The 17,099-nt window shown below is 56.0% G+C and overlaps 2 protein-coding genes across 2 annotated transcripts in view; one reads left to right on the forward strand and one right to left on the reverse strand.

Annotated features, from left to right (window-relative positions):
* The window catches only part of ERN2 (endoplasmic reticulum to nucleus signaling 2), a 19,406-nt gene extending 11,866 nt beyond the window's left edge, over positions 1 to 7,540 (forward strand). The window contains exons 9-22 of the mRNA XM_012731646.1: positions 1,059 to 1,137; positions 1,217 to 1,364; positions 1,461 to 1,582; positions 1,853 to 2,008; positions 2,274 to 2,436; positions 4,140 to 4,224; positions 4,403 to 4,592; positions 4,675 to 4,774; positions 4,852 to 5,051; positions 6,103 to 6,250; positions 6,336 to 6,463; positions 6,956 to 7,079; positions 7,158 to 7,225; positions 7,298 to 7,540. Coding sequence (XP_012587100.1) covers positions 1,059 to 1,137; positions 1,217 to 1,364; positions 1,461 to 1,582; positions 1,853 to 2,008; positions 2,274 to 2,436; positions 4,140 to 4,224; positions 4,403 to 4,592; positions 4,675 to 4,774; positions 4,852 to 5,051; positions 6,103 to 6,250; positions 6,336 to 6,463; positions 6,956 to 7,079; positions 7,158 to 7,225; positions 7,298 to 7,540 — 1,954 coding nt within the window. The remainder of the gene's footprint in view (positions 1 to 1,058; positions 1,138 to 1,216; positions 1,365 to 1,460; positions 1,583 to 1,852; positions 2,009 to 2,273; positions 2,437 to 4,139; positions 4,225 to 4,402; positions 4,593 to 4,674; positions 4,775 to 4,851; positions 5,052 to 6,102; positions 6,251 to 6,335; positions 6,464 to 6,955; positions 7,080 to 7,157; positions 7,226 to 7,297) is intronic.
* Positions 7,541 to 7,635: 95 nt separating this feature from the next.
* Positions 7,636 to 16,475, reverse strand: PLK1 (polo-like kinase 1). Its single transcript, XM_004691713.2, has 10 exons — positions 15,956 to 16,475; positions 15,110 to 15,278; positions 14,247 to 14,391; positions 13,242 to 13,335; positions 12,055 to 12,274; positions 9,822 to 9,977; positions 8,882 to 8,959; positions 8,551 to 8,705; positions 8,269 to 8,451; positions 7,636 to 8,092 (listed from the first exon to the last, which is right to left on the reverse strand). Exons 1-10 carry the CDS (start codon positions 16,361 to 16,363, stop codon positions 7,886 to 7,888), a joined length of 1,815 nt encoding a protein of 604 aa, XP_004691770.1. The 5' UTR covers positions 16,364 to 16,475; the 3' UTR covers positions 7,636 to 7,885.
* Between the last annotated feature and the right edge of the window lie 624 nt (positions 16,476 to 17,099).

Raw genomic sequence — 17,099 nt, forward strand, 5'->3', positions numbered from 1 at the left:
GGGTGAGAGGATTCACCAGAGACAGAGAGGGGAGCAGAACAGGCCAACTGACAAAGTACACTGCTGAGGGGAGCAGCGGGCAGGTCAGGAGAGGTCTGCCGTGCCATGTGGATCTCCCCCCGGGCAGGCAGGGATAGAACTCATGCGGGAGTGGTTTAAGCTTCCCAGTGCAGTGCTTTAACCTGCTGCGCCACCAGGGAGGGCCTGGAGATTCACTTTTTAAGTGAATTGTTTTTTTTCATTTTGGTTTTCACTCTTGCTGCAATGCAGACTATCACAGAATGGTATAGAGAAGAAAGTGCATACTGATAGAAGGGTGCATTCATTCAGGCCAAGGTGAAGACACTTTGAAGTAGGGTGAGAACACTAGAGGTGGAAATAATAGGAAGGTAAGATATATTCAGAGGAAAAGGCAGAAATTGGTGAATAGAGATGGTGATTGTGAACAAGGAGTCACAGTTCACATTTAGGTTTCTAGAAGTACACGGCAGCTGTCATTCTCAGCGGTTGGGAGCACAGGAGGAGGAAGGGGAGGGAATGAGGTGATGAGTTAAGATTCAGAAAAGAATCAAAAGAGGCCTGGGCTAGACTGATGTACAGATCATGATGATAGCTTTTGTATTAGTTAGCTTTGGCTGCATAAAAAATAAGCCCCCAAACCTTGCACTTCCAGACAATAAATATTGTTTTTTAAGGTTCTGTGGGTTGGTGGGTAGTTGTCTGGTCTGGAAGGTCTGAATACATATCTGCAGCAGTCTGCAGGTAGCTTGGCTGAGCCTGGCTCTGGGATGGTCTCACCTGCCTCATACTGGATGGGTTACAGGGTGGGGGGCGGGGGTCAAGTAAAGTCTCCTGGCCAGCAAGCTAGCATGGGGCCCTCACATGGCCGTCTCATAAGGCCCCAGAAAACACAAGGACAAGCTCCCTAGCACTTCCCCCAAGACTCTGCTTGCTGCTGTCTCATGGGCCAACAAGTCTGGCCCAAGACGTGAGTAGAGCAGTAACCAAAGCTGCCACCATCATTTGTCTTTTTCTACTTTCTCCTCTCCTCCCGCTAGGATGACGCTGTATATGGGGAAGGATGAAGCTGGCTTCTATGTTTCTGAAGCACTGGTTCACACAGGGGTGGCTCTTGCGGTGAGAAGGTTCTCCGAGGGACTAGTGAGAGGGGGTGGGCAGAGAAGAAGCCCTTTGCTCATCCCATCTCCTGCCACAGCCTCGTGGACTGACACTGGCTCATGTGGATGGCCCCACCACGGATGAGGTGACACTCCAAGTCTCAGGAGAGCGCGAGGGATCGCCTAGCACGGCTGTCAAATACCCTTCAGGCAGCGTGGCTCTCCCTAGCCAGTGGCTACTCATTGGTGAGATCCCTTGGGTCAAACTGGAGATGTGAGCCCGCTTCTGAGCCTGGACGCTAAGGGCCATCTTCAGCCTGCTGACTTTTCTCTGCTGCTTAGGACACCATGAGCCACCTCCAGTCCTGCACACCACTATGCTGAGGGTCCATCCCACCCCAGGGAGTGGAACTTATGATACCAGATCTTCAGAGAACACCAGGACAGCAGCTCATTTCTTGCAGGTCAGCATTAGAAGGACCAAGAGCATGGGAGGAGACTTGGCAGGTGGGTGGTCAGCATCAGGCTTCTAGGAAAAACACTGAGGATGAGTCAACAGGCTTCACACACTCCCCTGGGGCACCATGAAGTTTCAGCACCACGGAGAGCACCATGCATCCCACCAAGCACTTAGCATCCCTCATCTGAGCCCAGACCTGTACTCAGTGCTGAAAAAAGTTAAAAGATTCCACAGTGGCACAGGGTACTAAGAGTGAAGACCTCTTTGTTCCCAGCTTCTGAGTATGAGCCGGGAGGATCCTGAGGACATCGCGGTATATCCTGAAAAGAAAACCCCAGACCCGTATGCAGACCTGGGCCTCCAAGATCTGCTGGCAGCTAGCCTCACTGCTGTGCTCTTGGGAGGATGGATTCTCTTCTTAATGAGGCAGGTAAGCCCTTCACCCCAACCTCAGGTTTGTCTTAGGGTCTTTCTAGCAGGATCTCTGCTCCTCCTCTCCAGTATCACTGAACAGCTCTCTCCCTCATCCAGTTCTGATTCTGCACCCTGCTATACCCTCAGTAGCTTCCCTGAGCCCCTGTGCTATGCTCTGAATGTTCCCCCTCCAGCGCCAGGATGTCAGGCACAGCTGCTGGGCCCTTCCTGGCCCAGTCAGGGCTGAGCTCTCTGAGGCCCTCGTGTTTCAGCAGCAGCAGCAGCACCAGCTGATGGGGAAGCAGCCACAGGACCCCGTGGAAGCTGCAGGCCCCCCTCACATCTCACAGGACACTCAATCCCAGTCCTCGGAGGTCACCACGCGGGGCCAGAAGAGGCTTCAAAGCCCCTCAGAGCAAGTCCAGCAGCTCGAAGATCCTGAAGGTGAGCTTAAGTGAACAGGAGCGGACAGAGTCAGGGACAGAGAGACGTGAGGGGCAGGTTTCATTTCAAAGCCTATCTACTGGAAGCCGCTACAGTTGGGTGGCTGAAGCTAAACAAGTGAATGAGTCTTGAGAGGTGCCTGCGATGTAGTTGAGAACTCTAGAGGAACCTGCATTGTTATTGCTATCGTTATTTTCAAGGACTCTTGATGCAGCTCAAGTGGGCAAAGACTTAACACCCTAGCTGTTAGCTCTGACCTGTTGTTCAATTCCTCTGAGCTTGTTTCCTCCAGCGTAAACAGTAACCCACTTCAGTCCACCACCTTGTTAGGGGCGGTCACCACCATCAGGTCATACCAAGGTGACGCTATTAACATTTGTGTTAAAAATCACATCGTATTCGATAACAATGGTAAATTCCCTAGGTACAAGGTGGCACCTTCTTCCCTCTTTAGGGATTTTTGTTTTTAAAATATTCTGTCTTTGTTTTTCAATTTAATCCTGTAAACAAGCCTTCTAGGGTCCCCTGTGTCGGGGGAGGCCCAAGGGTTCCTCCACCTGCTTTACAGGTCAGTGGCCTCCGCCTCTCCTGCTTCTTTAGCTCTGAGCCAGCCTCAGCCTGCAGCCCATGGCATGGACTCCGCGGCACCTCCAGCCCAGCCCTGCTGTGCCTGAGGTTGCCTGCTGGCCCTCTGCCCAGGCCAGGGCTGCCTCCAGCACTCCCCCGGCCTTCATCTTGCTCTGTTCACAGGAAAGCAGCTCCCCTCCTCAGGTCAGCTCCCTCAGCAGCCAGCCCAGCACAGAGCTACCTCAGCTCTGGGCCGTTGCAGTCTGTCATTCTACTGGCTCTGGGTGGTTCCCAGGAATCTTCTCCCCAGTGCAGTCTGAAATCTGCATCTCCCAACAGGGGCTGTCTTTCCCCAGACAACCCTGACTCCATCTTTCCCCAGAGGGTTCTCATTGAGGACCCTGCATCCCTCCATGGTCCTTCTGGTGCTGGCTTCCTCTCCAGGCAATTTGCCTCTGTCAGCAGATTTTAGCAATAATATGAGTGAGGACAAAAGGGCCAGTGAACCCCAGCCCTGGTCCAGCCAGGACTTATATAAAATACCTAACATCTATGGGCACTATAAGAAACTAAAGTGATACCCATACTTTGGGAGAAGAATCCAAGAAAACAGAACAGCCAGATGGAGCAGGGCCTGTCTGTGGCGATTCTGGATTTCCTTGATCTTTTAAGAAAACCATTCTATTTCTGTCACTTATGAACAAAGTATAAATGCATTTATACTTTGGCATTTTCATGAGCTGTAGGCACAGCCCAGAGAGGACAGGCGGAGTGGTGATAAACACAGTGAGGTCAGTGGGAGTGGAGGGAGCATGGCAGAGGCAGGAAAGAAGCCTGGGCAGAAAACGCGCAAAGAGCGAGAACAGCGTCAGCACAGCAAACCTCACGTGGCCCTTCTTCCACGCATTCCCCATCTGCAAAGGGGGCCGGCCTCACCAGCCCTGCTTTGAAATGAGAAAACCGGGGGCACAGTGCTTAAGTCATTGGTCCAAATGGTCGTCGGTAGTCCAGTCCTGCCATCGACCTGGGCAGGCCAGGGGTTGAGCATGACATGGGGTGTGTGGAAGCAGCTGTGGCAGGGCGGTGGCCGAGGGTGGCAAGTGAGGCTCCTGAGACCCGGCCGTGCTCTCCCCTAGATGTGCAGCTCACCGTGGTGGGGAAGATTTCCTTTGACCCCAAGGATGTGCTGGGCCGAGGGGCAGGCGGGACCTTTGTCTTCCGGTGAGTGCCAGCCTGGACCCCAGGAGAGGTGGCATTCACAGGCCTTTCCACAGTCCCCTGCAGTCACCTCTAAGAATCCTGCAGTCACCTCTAAGAATCCTCCAGGTGGGTACCACCTGGTGCCTGACTCACCAGTGCTTGACTTTTCTCCCCTGAATCCGGCCTGCCCGCCTCCCAGGGGACAGTTTGAGGGGCGGGCAGTGGCCGTCAAGCGGCTCCTCCGGGAATGCTTCGACCTGGTCCAGCGGGAGGTCCAGTTGCTGCAGGAGTCTGACAGGCACCCCAATGTGCTCCGCTACTTCTGTACTGAGCGGGGACCCCAGTTCCACTACATTGCCCTGGAGCTCTGCCAGGCCACATTGCAGGAGGTGAGGCCAGTGCTCAGGGAGGTGGGGCGGGAGCAGGGAAGGTCCAGGCTGCAGCGCCCGCCACTGTCCCTTGCTTTCCCAGTACGTGGCAAGCCCAGAGCAGGCCCGCTGGGGCCTGGAGCCAGAGATGGTGCTGCAGCAGCTGATGTCGGGCCTGGCCCACCTGCACTCCCTCCACATAGGTACCGCCCCGCCCTACCCTTTAGCCACCCTGTGGGCGACACCCCGGCTCTCACCCTGCTCCGCTCCACCCTCACAGTGCACCGTGACCTGAAGCCAGGCAACGTCCTCATCGCCGGTCCCGATGGCCAGGGCCAGGGCAGGGTGGTCCTCTCAGACTTCGGCCTCTGCAAGAAGCTGCCCGCTGGCCGCTGCAGCTTCAGTCTCCACTCGGGCATCCCTGGCACAGAAGGCTGGATGGCACCCGAGCTCCTACAGCTCCTGCACCCCGGCAGCCCAGTGAGTACCCCGCTGCCCAGCCCCGAGTCACCCTCCCAAGCCTTTGTCCTTACCTGGAAGGGGGTTGGCCCCTCCCCGACCCGGAGCAATGACTCTTAACCAGGGGCTGCGTTGTTGCTGCTGCCGAGGCAACAGTGGGCAGCACCTGGAGACTTGTTGTCACATTAGCGGGAAGGGGGCTTGCTGCTGGCCTCTGGTGGGAGAGGCCTGGAGCGCTGCTGAGTGCCAAGGCACAGAGGGTGGCTGCACTGAATTGTCTGCCCCCGAGGGCAATGGTGCTGCAGTGAGAAACCCTGAGCTTGAAAATACGTTTCAACCTCAGCAAAGCTGTGCTATAGAATCCTGCAGAACTTGGGGCCAGATGCCCACGTGCTACCCCAGTGGACCTGACCTGCTGGCCTGCAGGGGCTCCTGGGGATAACAGTGGGCAGTCAGGGTGCAGGCCACTGTGGCCGAGGGGCTGAGGGAGCTGATACTCTGGGACACAGAGCTGCATCTGACCCCAGAGATATCTGAACTTGGGACCCCCGTACTGCAGATTGAGGCTGTGGGTGGGGGAAGTTAGTTGTGGGCACAGTCACTAGGCAAAGCCCCCACCCCGCCAAAAAAGGTGGTAACTTGGACGCCCAAGGACCAAGCACACTGATGTTACCAGCCTGTGTAAGTTTTACTTTTTAATTGGCGACCAATGGATTACCTATGGGGAAATTGTACATACATACCTGGATGTCTGTATTCTTTTGGGCAAAGAAAGCTCTGGGGCACTCCCTGGAGGCAGCCAGATAAGTCCCAGCCCCAGCCGCAAGGACCCTCGTCCTCACCTCGTCCTCACTGGGGCCAGCCCTCTCCGTACCTGCTGGGCTCTAGAGAAATGAAAGCCACGGCCGCTACCAGGACTGGAAGCTCTACTAGTTGGGCCAGAGGTCCTGGAAGAAAGCCACGGCTCTCAGCCGTGCGGGGGGCGTCCTCCTGCAGGCCGCAGCCCCAGGCGGCACTAACCCGGCAGACTTTCGGGGAGCAGGCTTCCACCTCACCGCTCTCCGGCCCCCAGACCAGCGCGGTGGACGTCTTCTCTGCGGGCTGCGTGTTCTACTACGTGCTTTCCCGTGGCGGCCACCCCTTTGGAGAGAGTCTCTATCGCCAGGCAAACATCCTCACAGGGGCTCCCTGTCTGGCTCACCTGGAGGAAGAGGCCCACGGTGAGGGGGACTGGGCTGGGTGGAGAAGGGTGCGCGGAGCATGAGGCTGGGTGGGCGCGCCGCCATGCCTGCCTTCCCCCTGCAGACCAGGTGGTCGCCAGGAGCCTGGTGGAGGCCATGTTGAGCCCGCAGCCGCAGGCCCGGCCCTCTGCGCGCCAGGTGCTGGCCCACCCCTTCTTCTGGAGCAGAGCCAAGCAACTCCAGTTCTTCCAGGTCAGGGGGAAAATGTTGGGATTGACCCCACCAAGTCCAAAGTCTGGGTTCTGAGCATCAAGGCGAAGCCAAGTTATCCGTGCAAAGGACTTAGCTGCTGCTCAAGGCGGCCCAGCTCCTTCTCTAACGCTGAGTGGAGCCCAGACCTGGGCACTCCAGCCCACTCTTTACCCACTTTCTGCCTCGGCTGGCCCATGGGGTGGGGGGGCACACACCCCGTTCCTGTCAGTCTGTCATTGATGTTGCCCCTGCGACAGTCCATTCTGCTGTGTGACCTTGAGCACAGGACTTCGAGTCTTGAGCTAGCCTGCAAAATAGGGACAGCAGCTGCGTCCCAGGCCGCAACAGTGGGGGCCCAGCAGAGAAGCGGCACCCACAGGCACAGCAGCAACCTTGTCCTAGACCAAGCAGCCACACCCCAAGCCCGAGGGCGCATCTGGCCTTGTGGCCACAGGGCGGTCCTGAGTCTCAGGAGCTGTGTGGGGCCCCCAGGATGTCAGCGACTGGCTGGAGAAGGAGTCTGAGCAGGGGCCCCTGGTGAGGGCACTGGAGGCTGGGGGCGCTGCCGTGGTCCGGTGCAACTGGCACAATCACATCTCGGTGCCGCTGCAGACAGGTAGGGCCGGGCTTGGGGGGGGCTGGGGGCAGAAGGCAGCTCAGTGGGAACAGCTTGGCCACCGATGTCCCTGTGCAGATCTGAGAAGGTTCCGGTCGTACAAGGGGACGTCAGTGCGAGACCTGCTTCGTGCCATGAGGAACAAGGTATGCGCCAGGGCTTGGGGGGCTGATCTCACGGGGCCAACCCCAGCTGAGGACTCTGCTCTAACCCTCCAGAAGCACCACTACAGGGAGCTCCCGGCTGAGGTTCAGCAGGCCCTCGGCCACATCCCCGACAGCTTCGTCCAGTACTTCACAAACCGCTTCCCGCGGCTGCTCCTCCACACACACCAGGCCATGAGGAGCTGCGCCTCCGAGAGCCTCTTCCTGCCATACTACCCACCGGCCCCGGGAGCCAGGGAGCCACGTCCAGAGGCTGCTGGGGCTGCCGGCCAGAAAAGGAGCTGGGCCTGCGACTGAGGCTGGCCTCGGCCTCAGAAGACTGGCAGAGGCTGGCGAACCAGGCCACCTGGAGCCAAGACGCACCCCGCAGGACGTACCAGGAAAGATTAGGTTCACGTGTTTAATGTGTGCAAAAGCAAGAAAGGACAGTCCCGGATTCAACAACAACATTCTGTACAATTCATATGGCAGGGCTGGGAGGGCCAGAGAACCTGCACCAAACATGTACAACAATAATTTACAGCGCGACCCCCACCCGGCACCTGGAGCTGGGGGCCACGACAAAAAGCAGCTCCTTGGCATTAACCAGATGGGCCAAGCGCTGTGGGGACGGGGAGGGGCTGCAGTCCAGGGCAGGCAGGGCTACGCGGAGGCCTTGAGGCGGTTGTTGGCCGAGCGCGAGCTCAGCAGCTTGTCCACCATGGTGCGGGCGTAGCGGAGCCGGCCGGCCAGCTCCTTGCAGCAGCCAAACTGCTCCAGGAGGCTCAGGCGGTACGTGCGGAAGTCCCGCTTCTCATCGATGTAGGTCACGGCCGCCATCAGCGGGCACAGGATGAGTTTGGTGTGGTCCTATGAAGGAAGGCGGTGAGGGCGGGCAGGCAGAGGCTGACCAGTGGCTCAAAGATCCCGGCTGATGGGGGTCGGGGGTCCCCTCCATTTCATCCTTCCTGCTGCCAGGGCCCACACCTACCAACCCAGCCCAGCCTGGGGCCTTCTGACCGGACACCGCGTGCAAGGGGGCTCACCTGGAAGAAGTTGATCTGCACACAGCCATTACTGAGGTGCAGGATGATGGCACTGCGGGTGCGGAACCAGGTCCGCAGGTAGGGCAGGCGGGCCAGCTCGTCGCCTTCCCGGGGCGTGATGTTGGCACCTGCCTTCAGCAAGTGTTCGCTCATGTAGTTGCGGAAATACTTAAGCAGGGTGATCTGGTTGGAAAGCAGGGGCCGGGTTTGAGTCTGGGCCTGCCCCGCACCCCCAGCTCGGCCCGCACCCAGCCACCCAAGCCCCGGGCAGCCAGCACTCACCTTCTTTATCAAGGAGTTGGGGTGGGCACTGACCGAGAGGTAGGACTCAGTGCCGTCACGCTCTATGTACTGCAGGCTGTCCCCGTCGTTGTAGAGGATGAGGCGAGTGGAGTCATTGAAGAGAACCCCCACGCTGTTGTCACACAGCTGATAACCTAGTGGCAGGGGAGGGAGTGCTCAGAAAAAGGGGGAAGCGCACTGGGAGCTGCAACCGGAGGCCCGGGGTGGAGATGGGAGAATGGCAAGGGGCGAGGTTCTGGGAGCCAGGAGCGAGGCGCCTGCACAACACTAGGCTGGGCCGGAGCCACCCGCCACCGCGGAAGAAACCTACCGAGGCCGTACTTGTCTGAGTAGTCCACCCACTTGCTGACCCAGAAGATGGGGATGCAGGCGGGATCCTCAGCCTCCTCTGGGGCAGAAACAGAAGGGTAGTTAGGACCTGCCTCTTCTCTGCTGGTTCAGAGAGGCTGAGTCAAGAGAACTGAGGCCACAGAAGGCAGAGCAGACAAGCAGGACATTTAAGCAGAAAGTTAGAGCACAGCACCAAGTCCCCTGTTCATTCACTCACTCAGTTAAACCATTTATCACGGCCTACTGTGTGTGAGGCACCGTCATAGTCCGGCGAGCAAGGACCAAAACCCAGCCTTCCCAGGAGCTTGTATTCCAGTTACAGGAAGAGACTAATCAAAATAAGTGTGGACCAAATAGCTAAGGTACTTCTAGCCTGATGAGTCAGAGACTGTCTAGTTTTCCAGTTTTGAGTGATCAGACCTTGTGAGGAGACATTTCAAATACACCAAAATCCCTTACTAGTTGAAACTGGGGAATGTGTCAGAGATGGTGTTACGGAGAAAGAAAGCAGGTGAGGAGGGGCTGAGACGTGCTAGGAGTGGGTGGGCAGGGAAAGGCTCATGGAGGTGACAGCGGGCACACATGTGGAGGGGAGGCAGCCATGCAGCTACCTGGTGGAAGTGCTTTGTAGGGGGAACAGTTCAAGCAAGACCCCCCCAAGCTGGGTCTGTTAGCGTGCAACATACAATGTAGCACAGAGGGACTGGAAGATGGGGCAGAGGTGAGACAGAACCAGAAAAACAAGGCGGGGGCCAGACCATGGAGGGCCCTTGTGTGGCAGGCTCATTTGAACTTAATCTTACAGGAAACGGGGGACTAAGAATACCACAGACTCAGGGGCTGGACAAACTACCAGCGCCCTGCTGGTATCTCCTTGACCAGATGCCCAGCCGCCCACACCCTAGGCCCGCAGCACCCACCTTGTCTCACCATCCCCCGCTCTGAGGGCTTAGAGGCGTTGACACTGTGCAGCTGCTGCAGCATGTCGCCCAGGTGGCAGTCGGCTGCCTCATTGTTCTCCCGGAGCACGGGCTCCTCTTTCTCCCGAGGACGGTCGGGCACAGGGTTCTCTGTGCCTAGGGAGAAGGTGAGACTGTCATTAGCTGGGCACAAAAGGAGGTCGAGGACTATCTTCCCTTAGCTGCTCTTCTCTCCAGTGAAAAACTCCCAGCTGCCACTGCTTTGGGTAAACTGAGTCAGTGCCTGGTTATGAGAGCAACAGCTGCCACACTGCTGTACCAGGAGCCGGGTCATCACAGGTAGCCCCAGGCCCGGCCATGCCCCGGAGGAAAGCCTCATGGCCTCACAGCAGAGCATCGATTCTCGGGCTTCTGACCCAACACTGGGCTGTGAGGAGCACCACTGCCCACTCAGAAGCCTGAAGGCAACGGCGGGAGCTGCCCAACTTCAAGCAAAGAATTAAAAGCATCTTCCATATCTACTAAGTTACAGCATTTGGACAAGATGGATAAAGGAGGCATTTAATGCACACCTAACGTAATTTTCCAACCTAAAACGGTGTGCAGACACACACACAAATAGAACTCCAGAGAGTCTGAGAAGATACACACCGAAATATTAACACTGGCTGCATCTGGTGGTAAAATATGGTTGTTTCTTACTAGCCTTTATGCTTAAAGGTTTAATTCTTTCCCCACCAACATGTACTAATCCTTCTTGTGTAATAAAATTTTTCTTAAAATACTTCAGTTTTCAATTAAAAAAAAAAAAACAAATCTATGCTATGATAAGGATTCAAGGGTGAAACCAGACATTTAGGATTTGCCTGGAAGACTAGCAATTGAAGGCGGGCAGCGGAATTGATAAAAACAAGTGTGGCAAATACTAATGATCAGTAATGGGTCACAAACACTTGAGTCACCATATAGTCCTCCTTACTTTGGGGTAAGCTTTTTTTTTTTTTAAAGTATGTTCCAAAATGAAAATCAAAAAAACAGTGTTAATTATAACTCAAATAATAAATCTGCGAGTCCATACTGACATCAAAAACCAAATAAACACATGAAGGGGAAACAAGAGCTGCTCTGTACAGAATTCAGCTGAAGACATGCAGGAGGGAGGCGGGAAGAGGCCCTTGAGAACACAGCAATAGCAACCTCTATGGGCAAGACCAGCCATGGATGCTTGACTCGTGGGCAAAGTTTGAGGAGCAACGGGATCCTCCAAGTGGCTCCTGGCACGGTTATGAATTAGCAATACACTGGGGAGGATGACCCTGCAGCAGAGAAATGCAGCAGATCCCACCTTCAGCGAGTGACCCAGATTATCACCAATCAAAAGAAATGTCAAAAATTAAAACCCAAGAGAAAAAGGACTGCAACTGGAATAAATGAACCTATGTATTAAATTGGTGCTGTAGCAATACTAAAGAAAGCATTTCAACTAACTTTTGTTTGAACCATATCCTTAGTGAAATATATCTTAAGGACAAATACAAATAGGAGAAAATAACAGGAACGAATTTATATAGGCAGAAAAATTTATGTGTATCAGTGTAAGGAAATAAGATTTTCTGTTTAAGAGAAAAATACAATACAAACAAGTAAAAACAATAAAAACACTGCAATATTATGTTTGAAAGAGGCACTTAAATTACCAAGAGAAAAAAACACTCCACAGTGAAGAACTGTTCTAAGACAACACTGTATCAATGCTAAGTATCCTGAACTTGATAACCACTGTCAAGCTCTATGGTTCTGTGAAAGAACAGTTGTTTTTAGGAAGTAAGTGCCAGAAAATGTAGACAAGCTCAAATGGTTCAAAGTGGCATGTGGCTTGGTGTGACACGTCCGCCTGGAGATGCAGGCTGAAGTGTAGGGGCGGGACGGCAAGGTGCTGGGGTAGACAGAAATACGTGAAAGAACTGAGGAGAGATGAAACACACATGACAAAACATTGGTAACGGAGGAAGCTGGTGGAATGTGGGGGATCAATGAATGCATTATGCTCTGAATGCAGATTTCAAGGTTTCATTTTGCCAATGGTCTGCTCCAGTGTCTCTCCGAGCCAGGCAGAGGGGAAAGGGCACCTGGCTGTGGGAGGACGGGAACCTGCTCAGGGAGCAGGGCCTGGCGGCTCCACACCCCTCCAGCACGTGTCGAGGCCTGCCGTCTACCCAGACCCTCCTGTTACCTTTATTGAGGACTGTGAGAGGCTTCCGGTTGCTGGGGTCCAGAGTGCTGGGTGTGATGGAAAACCTGGGTGGAATGGTGAGGCAGGTGATGGGGAGACGGGCAGGGATGTAGCCGGAAGTAAAGAACTCGTCGTTGAGCAGCTCGTGAATGGTTGGGCGGGCAGTGGGGTCTGTCTGCAGCATCTTTTGGATGAGGGAGGCGGCCACAGGATTGATGTGCTGCAGCAGAGAAGGGAAGGCATTAGCATAGCATGCCAGGCCAGGCCCAGGGCGCAGGAGGGAACTACAGGCCTCCAGCTGGCATGCAGCGCCTGGCCTTAGCCACCTTTGGTGGCTATAAAACTGCCACATTGCCCGCTGTCAGCTTTACGGGGTCAACCAGCGTCAGTCTCACTTGTGAGACTCTCATTTCTCCTTCCTTCTCAGAGTGCAGTCTGAGGTCACTTGAATCTGCTCTTACCTAGCTAAGTTACTCGCCACTGGGAACACAGGCTTCAAGCCATAAATGAGGGTTTCAACCCCGTTCTTTCCTTTGCAACAGTGACAGGTAGCCTGACTTTCTAAACCCTTTGTATCTTCATCTGTGCAAAGGGGACAGAGCCCCAACCCCAAGCTTCCAGTGAGGTGACCCAGTGGCTGTAACCGAGCACGAGACAAACGCCCGCTGGAAAGCGGCACATGTTGCGAGCTGAGCCCCACGGCAGGGCTGCCCTCTCTGCGCAGTGCTGCTGCCGGGTGTGGACACAGCGGTCCAGCTGTGCGAGCGTCCACTGTGCACAAGGTGTGCCGCGAGGTGCTCGCGAGGCGGTGGCTCCGTCGTGCAGACGAGAACCACAGCTGAGCAGACTCAGGCCGTCTGCCCGGGGATGTGGCAGAGCCCGCTGGAATCAAGGCAGTCCCTGTTCCAAGTCTAAGCAGCACTTCTACTTCTGCCTCCTACCCGCCCCCAGCCCTTTTCCTCGGCTTTTTAACATGCCTTTTGGATCGACTACTCAACATTTGTCCCCAGGGAAAAAATACTTCGGGACACAAAAGTCAAGCTCTGTAGGCAATTTCAGGTACAGACCCTCTGTGGCTACCCAAAGGGTGGGGGCTGACACATCTTGTTGCCAGGGTATAACTGGGCTCAGTAAAAAGCTCTTAGGGAAGAATAAGTCAATTTAAACTGAAAAGTATGTTTCTTCACCTTGGGAATGCTGTATTCATTCTTCTTGATCCGGAGGTAGGTTTCTTTTAGGCACGAGGTCTCAAAAGGAGGTTTGCCCACTAACAAGGTATACCTGTAAGTACAAGGTGGGATTCAGCTCAGGGCCAGAGGGAAGGAGGGCATCCTCTGGCCACTCACTCCAGAGGACGCTCCCCGAGGACCGTCCCCCAGTCCAGGGAGCAGCGCTACCAGCCAGACACAGGTGATGCTGAGCCTGCAGCAGAATATCAGCGATGAGACCAGGATTTTGATGGCCAGTGGTCTTTCGACTATTGTGTGTGGTTATCTAGGACCCCAGAGGTGCCAGCCAATATAAAAAGGGGCCTAAGGGGTAGCTACCCACTCCCAGAGGCAGCTGCAAGTTTTCACTTGTAAAAGCTCCACTGCAGAGGAGTGTGAGAACCATTGCTACAACCTGCTCCTAACTCATCAATACCCAGGCAACAACGTAAAACAAGTTAATACAATACAAAAAGAGGAAGCATGCAAAGGCCCAAGCCCCCGCCCACCACCAAGTCCTCTCTGACGGCCCCAATCCGGACAGACCAGACGCGGCCAGCTACAAGGCCCAGCCAGTGACTCCCACTGGGTGCCGCTTTCTGGATCGGTGTGGACATGAATCCCGGGTTTCTTATGAAAATCCAGATTCTGACCCAACAGCCTAGGTCCAAAGATTCTGCATTTCTCACAAGTTCCCAGATAATGCTGCCAGTCTGTGGCCACACTTTGATAGCAAGAGGATAGAGTGGGTGTGTAGAGACCTTCCACCCTGCTTCCTAGAATCTACCATCTAGGCTGTGGAAATCCTAAACCATATATCAGTGATCGGAGAGAGATGGAATTCAGGCTTTGTATTTAGACCATCTGTCCTCTGGAGTGGCCTTCCCACCAGCAGAAAGGTCCACGGATGATAAGGTCAGCCAGGGAAGATGTCCCAAAGGGACCCTTGGGGTCAGGTGGGTCCTGAGACAACTCCCGACTTACATGATGCACCCAATGGACCAAACATCCACCTCGAAACTGTGCCCTTTCTTGCTCAGCACCTCGGGAGCTATGTAATTAGGAGTCCCGCACAGGGTCTTCTTCCGTTCCCCATCATATTCGACTTTGGTTGCCAGTCCAAAATCCCCTGGGACAGAGGGAGGAAGAGGGGGTACTCAGATGCTAGCCTTTGTCATCTGTCAGTGCAGACAGCTGTCAGTGTCTAACCAGCAAGAACCAAGGGCATTTGAGGTCGGAAATCTGGTCTTTGCATGAGGCAAGGTGGCCCAGGAATCCCCCCACCACGCTGGCCCTGGCAGGTGCCTCCCTGTGACCTTCTCCCCTTATACGAAATGCAATGTTTTCAGAAAGAGATGAATGGGGTTAGGAAAACTCAAACTTCTTCAGAAACCAAGTAAAACGGTTACTGGGCAAAATACTGAGGATAATGGGGGGAGCGAGGACCAGCAAGCCAGAGAGAATCTAAGCAAAAGCTGTTTTACAGTTTAACAAAGAGATGCCCTGGGGAATACTGTCCTTGCTGTACTGCTGGAGAGTTTAATTGTTCAAAAGGAGTTTCAAATCCAAAATTTCACATCAAATATCCCAATTTACACAATGCAAACTAATTAAAATTCTTTTTTTTTTAATCCTGTGTAGTCTACCCTATCCCCACTCCCCTCCAATGCAGCTGCAGACAGATACCAGCTGTGGCTCTTTGTTTTAAATGTCTGTACTAAAGGATTCCAGAGACAACAGCCCAGAATTGCTACCATCTCTTCCTCCCTCATCTCCTGCCCACTCCCCGTCTTCTCACTCCCCCTTCCTTCAGTGTGCCAAGCACCCCTGCAGGCCCAGCACCTCACCGATTTTCACCTCCAGGTCCTCATTCAGGAAGAGGTTACCCAGCTTGAGGTCTCGGTGAATCACCCTGTTTCCATGCAGGTACTGGCAGCCAAGGACGATCTGGCGCAGGTAGTAGCGGGCCTCGGGCTCCGTCAGGGCTTTCCTGCGCTTGTGCAGCTCCAGCAGGGACTGGGAGGGGACGAACAGGAGGCATGAGGTATGGGTTCTGAGGTCCAAGGTGGGGGAAGGGTATCTTTGGGTAACGCGGCCCTCCCTCCCGTTCCTTGTGCAGGACCGGGTCTGGTCTCCCCGGGAAGCCTGGCCACTGCCCTTCAGAGCACCACCTCTCCTCCTAGGCCCCCTCCCAGCCGTTTACCTGGAACCCTGTTTCAGACCCGCTCTGGAAGTTCAGAGTTGCCTTTATCCCCTGTTAGGGTCTCTTAGCAGCAGCAGATTCCTTCCAGATGCCTCTTCCGCAGAAGCTCATAAATTCGCCCGCACCCCGCCTTCCGGACTCCGGAAGCTCCGGATCCAGGGTCCCCCCTAGCCTGGGGCTCCTTCCTGGCAACTCCGGAAGCCCCGGCAGCGTCCATTACCAGGGCTCTCCAGGCCCGCGTCTCCGCACCCTCCTTCCACCCCACACCTGGCGTCCAGGCAGCGCCTTCCTGCGCAGCAAGACGCCGGGTCCACGACGCCGGACCCCGCTGCCAGCGGCCCCGAGTGCCAAGCAACCTCCACCCGGGACAGCTTCCATTTCTCGCCCCGCTGCCGAGCAGCTCCGCGGCCTGGGCGCTCTTGGCAGCAGCGCCGGGTCCGCAGTCGCCGCCCCGGCCCCCGCGCGGCTCCCGCCCGGCCGCGACACTCACTCGCCGGCGGCAGAGCTCCAACACCACGAACACGAAGTCGCTGTCCTCGAAGAAGCCGTGGAAGCCCACGACGTGCTGGTGGGCGAGGCTGCGGTGAATGGATATCTCCATGGACATCTTCTCCTTCTGGTGCGGCTTGAGCAGCAGCGACTTGGGCACGATCTTGCCCGCGAACACCTCCCTGGTGTCGGCGTCCGAGATCTCGAAGCACTTGGCGAAGCCGCCCTTGCCCAGAAAGCGGCCCCGCAGGTAGCGCCGCCGGCTGCGCGGGTCCACCAGGACCTCCGGGATCTCCTTCGCCGGCGCAGCGGCCGCCGGGGCCCCGGGCGCCGCCATGCCGGGGCCCCCGGCTTTGCCGGGGTCGGCCGGGGCCCGCGCCAGCTTTCCTGCAGTCGCGGCCGCACTCATGTCGCCCGAGTCGCTGAGCCCACCGAGCAGGGTCTGCGCAGATTGGCACCGCTCCGCTCCTCCCCGAATTCAAACGCGGCGCCGGGAACGTTACAGAGGCCTGCGCGCCGCTGATTGGCCGCGGGGATTTAAAATCCAAACCCGCCCGCCGCGCGGCACCATGGGAGCGCCCCGCCGCGGCCGCCTTTAAACCCGCACTCCGCCGCGGAAGCCGGCGGCGTGATTGACAGCGCCGGGCCGGCCGCCGACACGTGGGAGCCTGGGGAGGCAACCCCGGCGAGGGGAGGCCGAGACCCGCCCGAGCGGAGGGGGAGCTCAGGGTTGGTCCCCTTCTCGGCGGCTGGGGAAGCTCCCGCTCGTCACTTGCACCGACTCCGGGGAGCTTTTCCTAAACGCCTCCCGCCCCTCCTACCCCCAGCCACCACCCTGTAGAATATAAACTTCGGGAACGACTTCTGGCCGCGGGAGCCGTAGTGGGGAAGAACTGTAGCACCCGCCTTCCAAGTCACTAGTTCTCTTTCAAGTGGCCGCAATAAACTGGAATCTAAGCATGCACAGGAGACTTGCTAAGCAAATGCACCTGCGTGGTGAAGCCCCAACCCCCTTCCTTCAAATAATCCTCAGCCCCTCTGAGTCACAGAGCAATGCTACTCAAAGTAGGCCACCAGTATCACCATCACCTGGGGGCTCGTTAGAAAGGCAAGATATTGGGTCCTACAGCAGACCTCCAGAGTCA

This window comes from Condylura cristata, unplaced genomic scaffold, assembly GCF_000260355.1.
Source record: "Condylura cristata isolate star-nosed mole 26May11 unplaced genomic scaffold, ConCri1.0 scaffold00032, whole genome shotgun sequence".
In the NCBI taxonomy this organism is placed as follows: domain Eukaryota; kingdom Metazoa; phylum Chordata; class Mammalia; order Eulipotyphla; family Talpidae; genus Condylura; species Condylura cristata.